We start from the raw sequence: 19192 nt of genomic DNA, 5'->3' as shown, positions 1-19192 counted from the left end.
CCAGGTTCTTAGAACACTAGCAAGGAAGTAGGGAAATTCCATGGTAAGCCTGACTGGCTAGGAGGGAAAACTAACATAGCAAGCAGGCCTCTTCAAAAATAGTTTCCAAAACCAAACTGGGTCCTTATGTATATTATGGTGCGCTCAGCAGTGGCGCTGTTAGGCCATTTGTCTCGGCTCTGATACAAACCAGTTAGGCAACCCTCTCCCTCCTTTGGCCTCAGTTTCTTCAAGGATACAACTTGACAGAGAATCTCGGAGGCCCTCTCTATCATGAATGTTCTACAGTTCCATGATTTTTGAAGGGCACAGAGTTTGGATCCTGGGTTTTGGTTCCTGTCCTTCCTGATCCTCGAAATAAATCCATCTTCCTCTCAAAACACACATAACATAAAAATGTTTGAGAACACCCTATGGGTTTACAAGAGCCCCAAACCACCTGTATTTTCTTTGGTTTGTATGTCTCTGCTTTTTGAAGAGCAATGTATCCATAAATCTCATGATCGTCTCACCGCATAAACAGCTTACACCCACCCCCACGCTCCATACCTACTATAGCATCCCTCTCTGCTTCCCAGTGGACACTTGAAATATTGAGTAAACAAAATACTCATAAGCCGAGGCATCCATACGGTTGTGAGGGCAAGGAGAAAATGGCATTTTTTCTGGATGTCACATATGGTCACTCCCCTACCTGGCTCTCTCCCTGTCACTCCACTTCCACTTCTCCTCTGTGGTGACAGAGGTGACATAGCAGGTGGAGACAGTGATTAAGAATCTGTCTGGGGAGCTGTCTGATAACTTTATTCTTATTTGGACACAGTGGTCGTGGCAATGAGGAGTTATTTATTACCCCTTGGAAACTACCCCAGCCAATTGGCATCATGAGAATTCATCCAGCCTGGTTTGTACAAGTATTTCAAGCCCAGGAAATTAGACTTTAAAGTTCTGACCACAAAAGAGGCAAGTACTTACTATATCACATACAAACATCATTCAACAGTTAGCAAAATTAGCATTTAGGAGATGAATCTGATAAATTTTTTTTGAACTACACTTTGAAGATAAACAAACCAGGCTTGTTTCAGACAAAAAAAGAACTGTGTTTTGAAAGAGATGTTTTCTAGCTTCAAAAACTTAATTTCTGTGATTTCCCATTCTCATGTTGAGGGCAGAGTCACATATTCAGTGGTGCTCAAAAAGCATTAAAAAAAAAGTGGAGGGAAAATACCAAACAAGGGTGGTCAGTGTAGAGAAGGCACTGAGTTACACTGCACTCGGTCTACTAGGTTCAGGTTCAGAGGACAACCAAGAAAGTGACATATGGCAGGAAGCAAGGAACTGTGGGGCAGGGCTGGGGCCCAGGGCAAGAAAGTGCATTCTCCAGAACAGGCAGGGAAGACTGGCTGAAGAGTCCAAAACTTCTCGGCAGTTCTCAAGGGCAGCTGCTGGTCATCCAATTTGAAAGTTACACAGGAAGAGCAGCTGGAGTGGGGCTTACATCAGAGACAAGCCTTCATGCGCAAACCAAAGTGGAAAAAGGCTCCCTGTGCCAGAGCCGTCACTTGAAAACCCAGCAGTGCTCAGGGGACTGCTCTGCTCTGTGGCCAAGGCCCAGGCTGGCCCACAGATAGGAGAGCTGTCACCCTTCATAATCACACGCTGCCTAAAATTTGGTTTGTCTCTATCGAGCAGTGAAAAAAGCCAGGAATAATGTCAGTTAAAAGCTGGTGCAAATAGGACAGGATCTAAATAACAGTGGCATGAAGTCTCCAGTAGGTTTGTTTTGTTTCTAAGTGACTGCACAATGGACAGAAATCCCAAAGACAGCACAAACGCATATTTACCAAATGTTCTTGGTCTGAGTCGACACCAACCCTATAGGAGAAACACAAAAGGAAAATGAGATCTTGAAGCCAAAAAAAGGTCTGTTCACATTCGTACATTGTCAGGCAACTTTTCTCAACACAGAAGCTATGGAGCAGTTAACATTTCCGTGCTTCGAGACGGCTGCTGATGTAGACTTCTGGCTCCTGCCACTTTCCTTAGCAACAGCTTGGATCCTAAGGCAAGCAGGGTTTACTAATATTCTCTTCCCGCCAGCCCACTTACCAGTTTCAGAAAAATAACCCTTTCTTCCCTGACTATAAGTCCACTAGAAGCAGAGCCTGGGAAAGCGGCACCGCCCCAGGGGCTGAATAAGGAAGACGGGGTAGCTCCAAAACCAAGGCCGGCCCAGTGCTGTTCCGGGAGGGAGCTGCATGTTTTTGGACCTCTCAGCTCTCATGGCAACATCCTGTTATGATGACTGAAGAAAGGGTCTAATTACAGGGTTTTTTTCATAGGTGAATGGACAGACATTGCCCTGGTTCTTTATAATTCTTTTTTCTCTGCTTAAAATTCCTGCTTTCCATATCCCAGGAAACAGCTTCATTATGAAGAAGCTCTCTTTGACTCCCCTACCTCCACGACACGAATGCTCAGCAACCCTGTTAATTCTTTCTCTAAACTGTTTCTCAGACGGTCCGTCTCTCTCTTCCAACTGTTCAGGCTCGGGCCTCTTTCTGACTCATGGGGTCTGTCGCAATGGGCTGTAAGGTTTTCCAGCTGCCAGGCTCTCCCCAAGAGTCAGCTGTCTAAAGCAGAGAACTCACTGCGTGATGCCCTTGACCAAAGACTCTGAGAGCGGCTTACAACCCAGAGGGTCACGTCTAAAGTCCTCTGTGTGGCACTCGAGACTCTCTACAAACTAGTGACCCCCGCCACTCCAACCTTCCTCCCCCTCATTCTCTCCTGTGTACTCTGTGCTGTGTCCTCTCTCCAGTCCTGTCCTCTCCTGAGTCTCCACGCCTCTGCTCTTGCTGCTCCTTTGACCTGAAATGCACTGTCCCTCATTTTTCTCTATTCCTTTTTCAAGTTCCAAATGAACCGTTCTATGAACCCTTCAGGCAGAATCATCTTTCCTCTGCTTTTACAGCACTTTCGAGATTCCTCTATTATAATGCTTAGCACGGTATAGTTATTTACCTGTCAGTCTCCCCAAACGGACTGTGAGCTCCTTGAGGGTAAAGACCATGGCTCATTTCATCTCTGTACCCTCAGAGTCTAGCAACAGTACCTGACACATAATAGGTGCTCAAGTATTTACTGATTAAAGTCACTACTACAGACAACACAAAAAAAAACTGCAGTGTGAGAAGCTGCAGCAGGAGCATCGCAGAATACGTGTAACACTGAAGGGAGGAAAGCGATGCGAGACCTTATTCAGAATTCAAAGAAAAGCTCATTTCTTCTTTGCTAAAATGGCCAGAAGCTGTTTAATCTTCTTAGGCACATTAAACTCTAACCACATTTGTGTATCTAAAGTGACATCTAGTGGTCTAGAAGGTAGCACACTTGTAACTCTCAGATGGAACATTACTGGAGGCCAAGTCAATATAATAAACATTTACAAGAGCAGTTATTATCTGCCATTATCTGCAGGTGCTGTGCTGGCAAAGGGCACAGACATGAATTAGACATCACCTTGCCCTCGAGGAGCTCACAGACTAGAGGGGGAGACAAACACAAGTGAAAAAAAGCCCCAGGGCTTTGCAGTCAGGGAGAGCTGGGCTCCCATCTGACTTCAGCTCCTTTCTGGCTGTGTGAACTTAGTCCAGTCATGCAGCCCCATGAACCGTAGTTTTGTCACCTGGAAAATGGGGGTGATTTCTACCACGCAGAGTTGCTGCAAGGATTAAATGAGAAAATGTGTCTAAAGATTTAAACAGACTGTCTGATACATCCCTGACACTCGCTGAATGGTAGCTCTTGTAACAATACTGTCATTACAGGGCTGACTGAAACAAGTGCTTAAGCAAACGGAAGTGTGGTTCTGCTAGGAAAGAAGAGGGCAGAGGGAGGAGGCACTGCAGTGGTGTCATTTTTAGGGAAAGAAAGAGAATTCCAGGCAGAGGCAACAGTATGGGCAAAGTCTTGGAGTCGGGGAAGTGCAAGATATGTGTGGTGAATGACAAGGAGCCAAACGTGACTGGCACAAACGGGCACAAACGTAGGAAGAGCTGGCTGGCTCTAACTCCCTGAGGATCTGCTGTTCACACAACAGCTGGAGTGATCCTTTTACACTGTAAATAGATTGTGTCACTCTCTCGCTTCCAAATCCTGTAAGATTGCCAACTGGATTGTAAAATTAAAACTCCTTACCATGTCCTACAAGATCTGAGAGCAGGGGTCCACAAACTACAGCCCACAGGCCACATCGGTACACCTCCTGCTTTTGTGAATCAGGTCTTGTGGGAACACAGCCATGGCAACTGATTTACATATTGTCTTCGGGGGCTTTCACGCTAGAGTTGAGTAGTTGAGACAGAGACCGTAAGGCCTTCAAACCCTAAAGTTTTTACTCTGGCCCTTTACAGGACACGTTTGCCAATCCCTGCCCACCTCATTTCCTATCTATCCTTCAATCAGTATATTCCAGCTAGGCGGGCTTTTTTCTTTTCATTCAACAGGCTAAGTTTGTTCCTGCCTCAGGGCCTTTGCACTTGCTCTCCCCTCTGCCTAGACTTTTCGTCTTCTTGCTCACTGTTTAACTGGCAATATCTTGTTATTCAGGTAGACTGAGCTCACATGTAATCTCGCAGAGACCCTTCTTGATCTCCACCTCTAGATAAAACACATTCTACCCCCAGCTACTGTCACACTACCCTGTTTGCCATCATAGCATTTAATAGTATCTAAAGTGGTCATCTTCACTTATTTGCTTGCTAGTTTACTGGCTGTCTTCTCCCACTGAAGTAGACTTTATGAGACCAGGGACTTTTCAATGTTATTACTACCACTGTCCCTCTCCAGACCAGGGTCTCTTAACCTTCACATTACCAGCATTTTGGCCCAGATCATTCTTTGCTATGGGGGCTGCTCTGTGCACTGTAGGATGTTCAGCAGCATCCTTGGCCTTTACCAATGAGATGCCAGTAGCAGCCTCCTCTCTTTGATTGTGACAATCAAAAATATCTCCAGACACTGCCAAGTGTCCCTTGTAGGGGGAACCATCCCCAGTTGAGAACCACTAAGTTAGAGCTTAAAACAGCACCTCAAAACATGGTTGGTGCTCAAACAGTACTTATCGAATGAATGAATAAGAGGCACAGTTGAAATGCTGTGCTAAGAGCTTTACAGATATGAGCTCACTGAATCCTTGCAACAACCCTGGGAGGTACGTACTATCACAGACACTACAGATGAGGAAACTGAGGCTTAGAAAGGTTAAAGAACTTGCTCAAGGTCACAAAGTTAATAAATGAAGGGGCAAGAACTCAAAGTCAAGTTAATCCTGCATGAACCTTAAAACTGAAGGATTTATCAGTATCCTCAAAACTGTACTAGACAAATTTAGGGGGAGGTAAGAGAAACTTAAATTCCTCTGTTTGAAAAGAGGCCAAAAAAAGAGAAAAAAACCCCTAACAACAAAAATAGCAACCAGTTAGGAACCTAAGACTGTAAGGTAATGTATACAGTTAAATGCCAAACTACTATTGGACAGACAAGATGGGCCAAGGAATGTGCAAATCTGGGGAGTTGGATTTGACTTCATGTGAGTAGGTGGGTTTTTTCTGGGGGGCAGGTAAGCATGCGTATTTTGTTTGGTTTGTGTGGAAGGCAGTTAGGGAAGAGAACTGATTCTACTTAAACACTAAGACTCCATTTAATTTAAAAGTGTTATTTTTCCTAAATTATCTTACATTTAGTTTAGTTTGTCTTAGTAAAATAAGGAAGACTTTATTCACAAGCTCTTGAGAAAAAGGAGTTTAATCCTTCCAAAATTGACTACCTCATTTAAAAAAAAATTTTATTGACTGCCTTATTTCTTGATGCAGCAATCTAGGAAAAATTAAGCGAAACTGGTGGCTTCTCTGTCCACCATTTCATAGTTTGTATGACCTTGAATAACTTAGAAACTTTTTAACCCTCTATTTCCTCACTTGTAAAATGGAGCTATTGTGATTAGAGAAATATGAAAAATGCACTTTGCACAATGTCCAGCACACAGTAGGTGCTCAGCAAATGTCAGGCACTCCCTGAGGTAATAATCAGGGTTATAAGAACATTATTTCTGTGTATTTTCAATTATCTACAATAACAGCACTGGAATTTAAAAAAGGTATTTCAATAGTAATGAGAGAGAAAGACAATAATAACAACATTCCAGGTCTGATTAAGGGCTGGTTGCTATTTAGAATGTTAAAAGAAAGGCATAATAGAATGAAAAAAATGGAGAACAGAGTCTATAAAATGTGAAATACTATTTTCTCTAATGAACCCTCATATTCTGGAAGCTCAGCAGCGCTTAAGGTCTATGATGTTTCACCAAACACAGAAGTGGAATCTACAAAGGCTTTAGCAACACAGACTGCTGTACCCATGGAAACAAACGCAGGACTCCTGAGATACGAGGGAGCTGTCCAACTGAATACATTAACTAGCGTGCCACTGAGACTAAGACCTCACAATCTTGCCCTCGGATTGTCAGGTCAGAAACAGTGCAGATCATGAAGATGAGAAAGAATGACAATATCTTGTCACTGATTGGGGCTGAGATAAACCGGACTGCCTCATACGTTCCAGACAGAAGGAAATTTTTGATCCAATCTGGTGAGACGGATCAAAAGCCTTAAATATATGCATATCCTTTGATCAAGCAATTCCACTTCTAGGAATGCATCCGAAGGAAATAAACAAGTGCACAATGGTGTATGCATTTACAAGCGTTACACTGTTAACGGTAATGGTAATAGTGAAATCCTCAGTTGTTAACAGTAATGGCATAATCCTAGAAACAATACAAAAGTCCAATGGTAGGAATTTGGTTAATAAGTTATAATATATGTAGCCATTAAAATAATGATATTTACTAACATAAATGTCCATGCTATATTACATATAAAAATCAGTTACAAGAGTACCTGTAGTAGGGAGGAGGGTCTAGTTCAGTGGTAGACTGTATGCTTAGCATGCATGAGATCCTGGGTTCAATCCCCAGTCCCTCCATATAAATAAATACCTAATTACCTCCCCCCGACCCCCCCAAAAAAAAGTTAAAAGAAGAGTACCCCGTAGTGTTTGCCCTTTTTTGTTAAAAAAAAACTACAATGCACAGCCAAGAGGTCTGGCAAAACAGCCAGTTTTTATTTTTCTTTTACATATTTTCCATTTTTTTCCTCTACTACACGTTATATACTTGTTAAAAGGAAGAAATGAATATTATACATTGGTTAGAGCTTAAAATTTTCTCATGATTAAAAGCAAACTAACCCGAATTATAACTTAATATTAAAAGGAGGTCCCCAGTCACAACTTACCTTATATGCAAGCACGACAGCATGGCAGTGGTGCCGCCACCAAATACCCACACAGTAAAGAACACGATCAGAAGTGTGGTGCTGAACATCATTTGCCGGGCATAAGTGGCAGTATCTCGAATGGCCAAGGCAAATGCCATTGCGCCACGAAGGCCTACAAGGGAATGAAGGAGGACAGTGTGAGCTTCATAAATTCAGAGAAATAAGGCACATTCTGAGAACTTAGAGGAGCATGAACACATGTGTAATATATATTAACGTACACAAGTATATACAAACAGAAAAAGAATTAGTAGATGACACCCACAGGCATTGATCATTTAACAATTTTTTGAAATCTATTTTAAAATTTACTTACACTAAAATCTACTCTTTTGGGTGTACAGTTCCATGAGTATAGAGGTGTGTGACCACCTATCACAACCAAGACACAGAATGGTTTCATTGCCTCCCCCCAGCAAATTCCTTTGTGCTGCCTATTTTTAGTCTAACCTCCCTGTCACCTACCAAACCCCTAGCAACCACCGACCTGTTCTGCGTTGCTATGCTTTTGTCGTTTTGGGAATGCCGTGTAAATGGAGCCTACAGTATGTAACCACTTGAGACTGGCTTCTTTCACTCAGCACAGTGCCTCTGAGGTTCATCCACGTTGTCGTGTGGATCAACAGTTTATTCTTTTTAGTGCTGAGTAGGATTCCATGGCGTGGATGTACCACAGTTTGCTTATTATCTCTCTCATTGGAAGACAGACAAGTGGGCTGTTTGTACATTTTGGCAATTACAAATTGAATTGCCATAAACATTCACATACAGGTTTTTGTGTGAAAAACGGGTTTATTCTTCACCGGACATGACATAGTTCTGAACCAGGAATTTAGAACCAGAACATGAAAAAAATTCCCATAGAAGGGAATGGGACACTTTTAAAAAGAATTTTCTATTGGAGGTTGCAACTTCAATGTTTAAGGGAGTCTTACATTACTAGCATTATCATTTCCGTTTAAAATCAAGCTAGTATATGCACGGTGAGTTGTTTCTTAGAATAGGCAAGAGAGGGAGTTACAACTTACCAGCAAACATCATCATGTGTTGAAAATTGGATCCAATCTTACTTCTTCTACCCAAATTAAGTAAGAGGGACAATGGGTAAATATTGGCAGCTCTTCCCAAGAAAATAGCAATCTAAAATTATTAATAGGTTAAGGATAATTATTTTTATTATTAACATTCTTTAGATTACACATTCAGGGTGGTGAAAGACTATCTTAGGGAGCTCAGATTCTAACACACAGCCTTTGCATTCCGTTGTCTGCCACGACAGTTCTGTATCTGCACTGTCCAACGTGGTGAGTGCCTGAGGTGTGGCTAGTGTGACTGAGGAACTGAGGATTTTCATCTAATTTCATTTTAATTAACTTAAATGTAAATGATCACATGTGGTTAGCTGCTACCAAACTGGACTATGCAGGTCTAACATATATGAAATTCATTAGATGAATAGAAACATGATTCAAAGCAGAGCTTCTCTGGCATAATCTTAAGATTACTAATATAACAGGGTAGTTCATTTTAATTGTCAATGTTGGTCGGGGGAAGAGTAACACTGGCTAAACTTGCCTTTGCTTCCTCAGAACAAAGGGCAGGGCAGCTCTGACACCGCATACCACTGACATTCCTGCCAGCTCCAGCGTCTTCCTCTGAGTCTACAGTTCCACTTTGCTTCAAAGGGAAGGCTTGATGAGAATTTAGAATGGTTTTAACTAGAAATGAATCCTAGTGTCTTTTTCTCCGGTTTGCTGTCTATAGCTGCTCTTCCTTTATAAATACAATTTTTATTTCAGGGGTTCTAAGACAGTCTCCACCTCACTTTCTGAAAGGAATACAAAGGAGAAATCTAAGATTAAAAACAAAACAAGATGAGGGGAAACAGTGCTGACATGAGTAACTTTAGAAATGAGGGGGAGTCTGTAGGAGTAAAGGTGAAAGGAACTACGCAGAAGTATTAACATGCTCATTGATAAAGCTGTTTCCCACGGAGCACTTGGTAACGATCCTGACACTGCCATGTATGCTGAAATGGAACAAGTAATGGAGGGTGGAAGGTGGGAGTCAGGTTTCCCACTGTTGGAATGGGAGTTCACTGATCAGCAAGAGGAGGAGGCTAGAATTACCCATGTGGTAATGGATTAGAGTTGGAGACACTGGTATGAACTTGTCTTTGGCTTAATAGAAATAGGGATGGTTACCTATGTTAATATCTATAGACATACATATATACAGCAACCTGACACACACTATCTAGGCCAGGTGATTAAGACGAACACCAACATTATTAACATGCTAATAAGTATGTACCCTTGATATGATGCCATGAGAATGGTACTTACTTCTGTGGTCTTCCTTCTAAAGAATGCACAACCCCAGTCTAATCATGGGGAAAACATCAGACACATTCCAGCTGTGGGACATTATGGAAAACACCTGACCAGCACCCCCTCAAACTTGTCAAAGGTCATCGAAAACAAGGAATGTCTGAGAAACTGTCACGGTCAACTGGAACCTCTGGAGGCATGACGATTCAATGAAACGTGGCAGCCTGGCTGGGACTTTGGACATTAGGGAGAAACTTTGGGGATCTGAATAAAACATGAACTTTAGTTAACAGTAACGTATCAATACTGGTTTATTAATTGTGACAAGTAAGATGCTAATAATAGGGGAAACCGGGTGTGGGTATGTGAGAACTTTTTGTATTACCTTCATAATTTTTCTGTAAATCTAGAACTATTTTAGAATATGAAGGCTATTAAAAACAGTGATTCCCTGAAAAAAAAAGCAGAAGAAAATAAAACAGTAACAACAAAACATGTGGGCCAATGTGGCATCAACTGCTAATTATACCCCCAGTATCTATTCTTCCTTCAGTAGGAGCACATACTCATCCCTCTCATCTCCAATTTTCATCTGAGCACACAGCCACCTAGATAAAGAATGTAATTCCCAGCCTCCCTGGCAGGTAGGGGTAACCAGTGGATGTTAAGTGGAAGTGATGTGTGCATTTTGTGGCTTGTGTCCTCAAAGGGAATTGGCAGACACAGGGGTAAGCCACCTTGGACCCTAAGAACAAGGGCAACTCCCTAAGGATGGTTGCAAGAAGGCTGCTTGGGTCTCTGATGACTGTGGAGCAGAGCTGCTGCATCAGTCCAGACTTTTACATGAGAAAGAAAGAAACTTCCACTTTGTTTAAACCTCAGTTAATTTAGGTCTTTGTCACATGAAACTAAACTTACATCTTAAGTAATACAGCCAGCAAGAGAATAATTCTCTCCTGGTAAGAGTCAGTTTTCATGGTAGGATTCTGTATTGAGGAACTTCAGTTCCTAACAGACTCAGAAACCTACAGAGAATATTTAGCCTTATTTCTGGATAAGTCTAGTGGATCAAGCCACTTGAATGCTCAAAAATTTCTCAAAGACGAGCAGGATATGAAGTTACTGATCTCATGGGAGTCTTCCAGCTAAGGCTCTTTTTTTTTTATTAATATGGCTTTATCTTTTTTGCCTGAAGTTCATTCTCAGAAGACTAAGACTCTGTAGAATGGCATTTCAGTAATACTTCACTTTCTAACAGAGATCCTACTTAGAGTTTTAATTAAAAAATATTTCTGCTAATCTCTTTTGGCAGAATCTTCATTCCGAGGTGGTTTTTGAAAAGTACTACTTCTTTTGGAAGTCGCTAATTCAAGCAGCCCTCTCTCTGACCACAATCTTTCTATGTTCCAAGTTCATCCATCTTGGATCATTCTCCCACCTCGCTGGGACCTCCAGTCCAAAGATCCCTCTACTTTTGCCTCAAATACTCAGTCTTCTCCCTTCTTCACTTCCTTTCTTAGCCATATCTTTCATAATACTCTTTCCAATACCTTACATTCACTCGTCCCTCTCGGTGTTTTCATTGCATCAACTTGACACGACTATCTATTTTCTCTGTGCTTATAGCTAAATACTCCTGGACAAAGTCATACAACAGGGCAGACTGACTCTACTGCTAATACTAACCCCTCAAACTGAAATGGGTCCCCAACACTGCTCAGCAATCCTACTGCATTTCTCTGGTCAATTCACTGTCCCACTCTCTGCAACAACTATTTCCAAACCTTCTCCTCAAAACTCCTACCACCCATGGAAGCCAGCCTCCCAGAGGGTCCCTACTAGTCCATCCTTCTGTAGTCTCTGCTCACACTGTACCAGGGTCCATCTGTGAAACCAACAGAACATGGCAAAAGGGATGATGGGATGTCACCTCCAAGATTAGGCTGTAAAAGGCACTTTGGCCTCCATCTTGGTGCTCTCAGCTTGCCTCCACTGAGGGAAGCTGTCCCACGGAGAGGTCCATGTGGAGAAGAACTGAAGCCTCCAGCTAACAGCCATGTGAGTCAGCCTGGGGCTCCTCCATCCACAGTCAAGTCTCGAGAGTGCAGTCCCGGCCCAGAGCATGACTGCAGCCTCACAAGGATCCTTGAGCCAGAACCACCCAGCTGAGCTGCCCCTGGACTGCAGACTCTCAGAAGCCGTGCGAAAGAATACATGTTTGTTGTTTCAAGCTGCTAAATTTTAGGGTAATTTGTTACGTCATAGATAACTGATAGGCCACCTGTTCCTATCTCACTTTCAGCAGCAGATCTCACCTCCTACTTTACAGATAAAAATAGAAGTTATCAGACAGGAACGCCATCTTGCAAATGTACCTTCATCTCTACAAACCCTAACCCTCTCCTGGAACAATGGCGGTGCTGAGCTTCCTCCCACTGAAGCCCAGTGTCTCCCCACGTGCCTTGGACTCCATCTCCTCCTGCCTTCTCATGAGGCTGGTACTACTGATTGCTCTCTTTCATGTACTCAGCTTCTCCTTTTCAGCTGGATTTTAAAAATTTGAGAGCGAGCAAGTGAGCGAGCGAGAGAGAGGGAGAGTGCAAGCCTCCTTCAGTCTTTCATCATCTTTCAACCACTGCCCTGTGGCACAGACTGCAAACTGCTCCCCACCATCCACCCCCTCTTTCTTCCCTTCAGTAATAGAGGACAGACAGTTTTATCTTTCGTGGCTGGCAGGATGGTAGGAGAACTTTTTCTGTCATTCCAATCTGCCAGTATTGTTTGTGCAGTAAACAAAAGTGGAAATAGACTAGAATGGACAAAAGCGTTGAACTCCTTATTTGTTTCACACGGAGGAAAATTTCTACATATTTAAATGTATTCTTATCAACCACCCCTCCAGAAAACACATGCAAATCTCACTTAAAAAAAAAGTTTTCAGAATAGAATGCATGACAAAGGATACAAATGCCCCTACTACAAAGGTCGGGTTAAAGACATGGTTCTGGAAGGTGAACAGTGTCAGTCCCATGTAGGAGAAGATGAAATTCTCTGCCAAGAAATTGAGAAGCTCAAACAACTGAAACGAAATTTTAAAAGGTTAGTCCAGCAAATAAATTAAGTTACATAATTTGAAACATAAGTATTACTAAGATAATGAAACATACACTTCAAATACGTAAAGTTCATGTATATCCCTAAAAATATGTGATTCAGAGGGGAGCAAATGAGAGATGACATTTCTGGTCCCACAGAAAAATCCAGAAATGTTACCTCTTCACTTCCCCAATCAGTTTCCCTTCTCCAATCCCTGTATTCAGTCGTTCTTATCCTCCTCCTCCAAACTCTGTCAATTTTTCTTTTGGAATGTTTCTTGCTGTCCCTGCCACTGCCTCAGTCTAATTTCATCACTTTCCATCCATAATGCCGCAAAAGGGCCCTAACTGCTATACGTGCCACCCCTACCTTCTACACCCCTACCCAACGAATCTCTCTAAATACAGCAGTTCCAAGACCCTTCCCTCTTCACAGGCTGTAAGAGCCAGTTCAAAATCTTTATCCCAGCATAGAGTTCTTCATGTCAACTCTCACAACACCACCTTGCCATATGGTTTCACTTTTTATATGGGTCTTAGCCCTCACTGAGGGAGCAAGGACTCACATATTATAGTCTTATGCTCTGTACCCCACCCTGATGCCCACCCACCTCCACTCATACACATCACTGTGATGAAAAGGCCACAACTAGAAGCATGAAAATTATGAAGGAGAAGTCTCATTGGTAAAGGCAAATATACAATAAAGGTAGTAAATCAACCACATCTAACGCTAGTAGGAAGGTCAAAAGACAAAAGTAGTAAAATCATCTATAGCTGCAATAAATAGTGAAGGAATACACAAAACAAAAGGATGTAAAATATGATGTCAAAAAACAGTAAATGTAGGGGGAGGGATAAAAAAGCAAGGTTGTTAAAATGCATTTGAACTTAGGAGATCAGCAAATACATGCACCCAATGTTCACTGCAGCATTATTTACAATAGCCAAGATGTAGAGGCAACCTAACTGCCCATCAATAGATGACTGGATAAAGAATATGTGATGTGTGTGTGTGTGTGTGTGTATACACACCCACATTCTTCTACATTATTTCTATTTCTTTGATTTTATACACACACACACACACACACACACACACACACACACACAAATGGAATATCACTCAGCCATTAAAAAGAATGAAATCTTGCCATCTGTGACAACATGGATGGACCCAGAGGGTATTATGCTAAGTGAAATAAGTCAGAGAAAGACAAATATTATATGATCTCACTTACACATGGAATCTAAAAGCCAAAACAAATGAATAAATACAACAAAACAGAAATGGAGTCATAGATACAGAGAACAAACAGGTGGTTGCCAGAGGGGAGGGGGGAGGGGAAGAAAAGAAATAGATGATGGAGATTAAGAGGTACAAACTTCAAGTTGCAAAATAAATGAGTCATGGGGATGAAATGTACAGTGTCAGGAATATAGTCATTAACTATGCAATATCTTTGGTGACATATCAAACCTAGACTTATCGTGGTGATCATTTTGAAATGTATAGAAAAACCAAATCACTATGTTGTGTAACAGGAAGTAACATAGAGCTGTAGGTCAATTATACTTCAAAAACAAATAAACAGACTCATAGAAAAAGAGATCTGATTTGTGATTACCAGAGGCGGAGGACGGCGGTATGGGGGAACTGGATGAAGGTGGTCAAAATGTACAAACTTTCAGTTAGAAGATAATTAAGTACCAGGGACATAATGTACAACATGGTAAATATAATTAACACTGCTGTATGTTATATGTGAAAGGTGTTAAGAAAGTATCCTAAGAGTTCTCATCACAAGAAAAAAAACCATTTTCTATTTATTTATTTTGTATCTGTATGAGATGATGGATGTTCACTAAACTTATTGTGGTCATCCTTTCATGATGTAAGTCACATCATTATTCTGTTCATCTTAAACTTAAACAGTGCTGTATGTTACTTATATCTCCATAAAACTGGAAGGAAAAAAAGCCATTGGATTAGGAACACAAGGAAAGAAAGCTATCTGACTGACCACTGGAGCCACAATAATAACAGTCTGATAATATTCTGCTGACCTATCTCTACCCTAAAAGCTGTCACCCTTCAACCTGCCAATTCCATCTATTTCTGGAGTCAATGAAACAAGAGCTGAAATGAGTAGACATCACTTGGAACAGATCAAAGATTATTTTTCAGTAAAAAAACAAAACAAAGATTTGTGTTTGTTTCGCTGCAAAGAGGAGAAGTTTATTCACAAACTATAAAGTTTCTCTTACCTGTTTAGTTCTATGCTGAGACTCCGTGGACAAATTATTGTATGTATAATGGGCCTGTGTGATGCCACAAAACAACACTGCAACTACACCTAGAAAAACAATGAGATCCAAGTTCGCATAAAAGGAGAGTTCCCAACTTCAATACTGAGGCTCTTATTTTACAAAAGTAAATTATATGCTTAGGATTAAAATGTTCAGTTGTGACTTACTTTATTGAGAGGAACTGCTTCCACTGAAAATCTTTTACATTCTAAAGGGACAGCATAAATCTCAACCCTAACAAGTATGCTCAAATACCAGAGGCTCAAATACTAGTTGGTCCACCTGAAGGAAAAAAAAATGACTGGCGAAGTCACTCCTTGTAAAGTTTACAATTAAAAGGAGAAAGGAACCTACCTGTGAAACCCCATGCTTCAGCCAAGAGGAAGGTGCTCCAGGACATCAGGAAGAACAGGCCTGTCTCCAGCAACTGGAACTCCCGTAATTTGGTGAATTTTGTCACGTCACACTGTCAAGGTTGATAACAAGATCTCGTAATACAGAAATGTGGCTAGAACAAAGTAAGTCAAAGCAAGGCAACCATGAAAGCAAAAGAAGGGTTCTCTAGTCTCTCTAGCACAAAAGGCACAGAATAAGGAGGCAGGAAAGTGAAGAAACTGACTCTAAGCACTGCATGAAGGAGTCAGCAGCCTTCCCTTCGGTTAGGAAGTCCTACAGCTTCGTGCATCCAGTTGTCTTACGGGCATCACGTGCCTCACTAGGAAGCACCCAGTAAGAGCAGACAGGACGGAAAAGGATGGGGGTGACAGAGCAGATACACAACATGCCCACTTCTAGTAACTTGTGACCCAAGGCAAGACAGCTTCCATAATTACAGCAATTTACATTTATGAAAAATATATCATTTCCATGAGATTCCACGTTTATCTAATCCTCTGACACCTCTGCAGTGCGCAGCATTCCATGAGGAAGAAACAGGCATCACTCGCTCACTCGAACAAGTATCTGTTAGTTGCCAGCGGAGGGACCTGTGTCAAGCTGTGGTAAATCTCAGGCTGGACTCTACCTTCACCTAAACAAGTGTGTACGACAACACAGAAATTAAGCTCCTCAAGGAACTTGTGCTGGAAGAGATGCTATCTGTCTTGGCTCCTTCTTCAGAACTCTTTTCACTGTCCCTTTATGCCTCAGTTGGTCTGTAAAAAGCCCTAAGACAAGTCAATTCCAGCACAAAGCTGAAGTATAGCATGCTATTAGATTCTTGGAAAAAGTATTTGTTTTATATGAAAGTACCCTGGAGGTTTTAGAGCTGGGAGCTCTTTAGGGATCATCAAGTCCCACTCATTTTCCAGCTGTCCTCGCCCTCTACCTCCTACGCTGAGGTCCCACGAGGTGAAATATCACCGCTTCTATACCAGAAGCTCCAAAAGGCAGAGGCCACGTCTGTCTTGTTTAGCTTTGATACACAGGGCGTAGCATGCGGCATGCAGCAGACAATCAAGATTTTTAAAAAATAAATACAAGAATGACTTGCTCAGTATTTCCAATAGCAAACTAGTGGCAGTACGTAGGACTCCAGAGCAAAAGGTTAAAATCGGTGAGAGCTGAGATGAACTCCCATCTGTCCTAACCCGGAAACCCTATTTCGTTCAATTGGCATCAAGGTCAAACATTCCTAGTTGTCCTATTAAATGAAGAGCAAAAGACTGCCAGGCTGAACAGCAGCACAGAACACCTAGAAGCTCTCTGGAATATACCTACCTTTCTATCAATTTAGTCTAAAACCTTGAAATTCACTCCCAAAGGGTCACTGTGTCTAATTAGACTTTTGTAGTGAGTGTTTGAGGACATGGAGCCCCACACAAAACAATGAAATTCTTTTATTTATTCAATGGTAAAGATGATTGCCTGATGTTTTCACACCAACTACTTGGTTATAAGGTTAATAACTGTAACACAATGTCAATTATTATGGAACTAGGAGAGACCACGGAACACAGTATTCAATTATTTGGTGAAGTTAAAAACAAAAGATAAATATAATAAAAGGATATTAAAGCTGTCACCACGCCGGTAGCAGCACCCATTGCGAAAGAGCCACTGAAGATTCCAAGGAAAATTCCAATAGACTTGAACATGGCTGTGACATCAAAGGTGTGGCTGTTGTCTCCAGCTGGCTGGTATGCTACTATTGAGCTACAAAAGAGAGACTGTTCTTACTTCTAGGCACAACTTTTACTTTTAAAACATTATCTAAAAAATAATAAAATAAATACATTAAAAATCCATTATTTACTATAGAGTTTCAAAGATGAAATCAGAGTGGGGGAAAACCCAAAACTTTTGGATTTGGATTGCCAAAATAAGGACCAAAGGTTATCCAGACACACTGCAGTGGATCCAGCCAGCAAGAAAACTCAGCTTTTCTTAAACGACAATTTCAGAAGGTAGAACATTTTAATTTTAAGATCCTGTCTATGAAGGCTGTGCCAAGCCTTTCCGTCCAGCCTCAAGATACTGTGTAGTATTATTCTTTTGTGACTCTGTTTTTGACTTACTGGTATTGAGTGTCTGAAAGTCCTAACATACTAATGTGAACAAACTAATGAGAAGTTCCATGTACTTCCAACAGAGGCATAAGAATATAAAGAATATTGTTCAGCACTCAACTCGGCCATGTTCTGTTTTTCCTATGGGAAAAAAAGAGATGACTGAAGTAGCCTTTCAACTTTTAGAATACCTGCTATCTAGTGACTCACTGAAATGGACTTTTATGGGGAAAAGGGCTTGAAAGGCCTTCCAAGGAATTAGAAGCCACTCAACAGTACTTTTAGTGGATTCTCCACTTCAAACTTCTGAAAGAAAGTCACTCTCTAAGAGGCCAAGACAGGCAATTACAAGGGACACTCTTCATCTTGAACTCCCAGTCCAAACCTGGTCTAAAAATACTTCTTTTAAAACAGTTGCTACAGGAAACAAATACGGCTGAGAAAATCAGTGCTGCCAACAGGTCTCTGGCAGGAGTGCCTGCCATTACTAAATCAGTTCTTATCTCAGTTAATTGAGGTACCAGTGTTTTTATAATAAGTCCAGACTCAAAGACATCATACAAAACATGTCAAAGAAAAGAAGGAGAAAAAAATACATTCCTAAGAATATAATGAATTCTCCCTGTGATTACTACAATGATTTTTTTCTGGCTCAAGGCTAAAAAAATGGCCTTAATATACCATGTACACCAAGTTCTTTTCATATATTCCTGGTTAAGTTAAAAAACAAAACAAAACAAAATCTAAAACCAAACTAAAATGCCCTGATTTTATATATTTTATCGAAGTACAGCTCTAACATGAATTTCTGGTAATGGCATCTAGGCTCAACCTGAACTGAAAATTTTTAAAAATGTGTATTTCAATCTTCAAAGTGACCAGATCATTTTGGGAGCAGCAGACGTGGTGTTGTTTTAGTGAATGTGAAATGGCCTTCAACGCCATTCTAACTTACCTACGCACAAGGGGCCCCACCACTGTAAATGAGATTTGGAACACATAAACATGAAATATAGCAGCTGGCTAGAGGAAAGAAAGGATATTGCTACAACAACCATCCTTCTCCTTGGTGACAGTTTTCAAAATGCTGGCAAGAGCGAAATATTGATGCCATGCCTCCTGAGACTGCTTTCCCTGGAGTAGTTCATAGAAATCCAAGATTCACACTAATAATTATGTTATATTCTTTAATTGCTAAAACGTACAAGAAAATAGGAAAAGCATGGTGGGCTGAGAACAGATGAGAGGTTTGTTTTCTTCCTTTCCAGTCAAATGCTGGCCTCTGGTTTGAAATCTTAACTTGTCTTTTCTACATCAGTCAATATTTTATCTTGAGGCAGCAACATTTTCAGGAATACTTTAAAAAAAATCCTGAGAGTAATAAAACGTACAATTTAGGAGGAAACATCAACCCATCATTCCACTACTCTGACAGGTCTCTTATTTTCCTTCTGTATTTCTTTCCCCTCTTTTTGCTACACACATGCTATTTCATGTTTAGTTGTAATCATAGTGAATATACAGTCCTGAATTCTGTTTTTTCAAAT

At 41.2% G+C, this 19192-nt stretch overlaps 1 protein-coding gene across 1 annotated transcript in view; it reads right to left on the bottom strand.

Moving 5' to 3' along the window:
* The window catches only part of SLC9A6 (solute carrier family 9 member A6), a 50328-nt gene that overhangs the window by 12692 nt on the left and 18444 nt on the right, over positions 1-19192 (bottom strand). Inside the window, exons 7-13 of the mRNA XM_006212140.3 lie at positions 17151-17292; positions 15493-15598; positions 15097-15185; positions 12699-12812; positions 8432-8543; positions 7362-7515; positions 1848-1878 (exon numbers count right to left, since the gene is read on the bottom strand). Of these exons, the coding sequence (XP_006212202.2) occupies positions 1848-1878; positions 7362-7515; positions 8432-8543; positions 12699-12812; positions 15097-15185; positions 15493-15598; positions 17151-17292 (748 nt within the window). The remainder of the gene's footprint in view (positions 1-1847; positions 1879-7361; positions 7516-8431; positions 8544-12698; positions 12813-15096; positions 15186-15492; positions 15599-17150; positions 17293-19192) is intronic.

Source organism: Vicugna pacos, chromosome X (genome assembly GCF_048564905.1).
Source record: "Vicugna pacos chromosome X, VicPac4, whole genome shotgun sequence".
NCBI classification, from domain to species: Eukaryota; Metazoa; Chordata; class Mammalia; order Artiodactyla; family Camelidae; genus Vicugna; species Vicugna pacos.
Note: the sequence above shows the minus strand (reverse complement) of the source record. Positions and strands in the feature narration are given on the sequence as shown.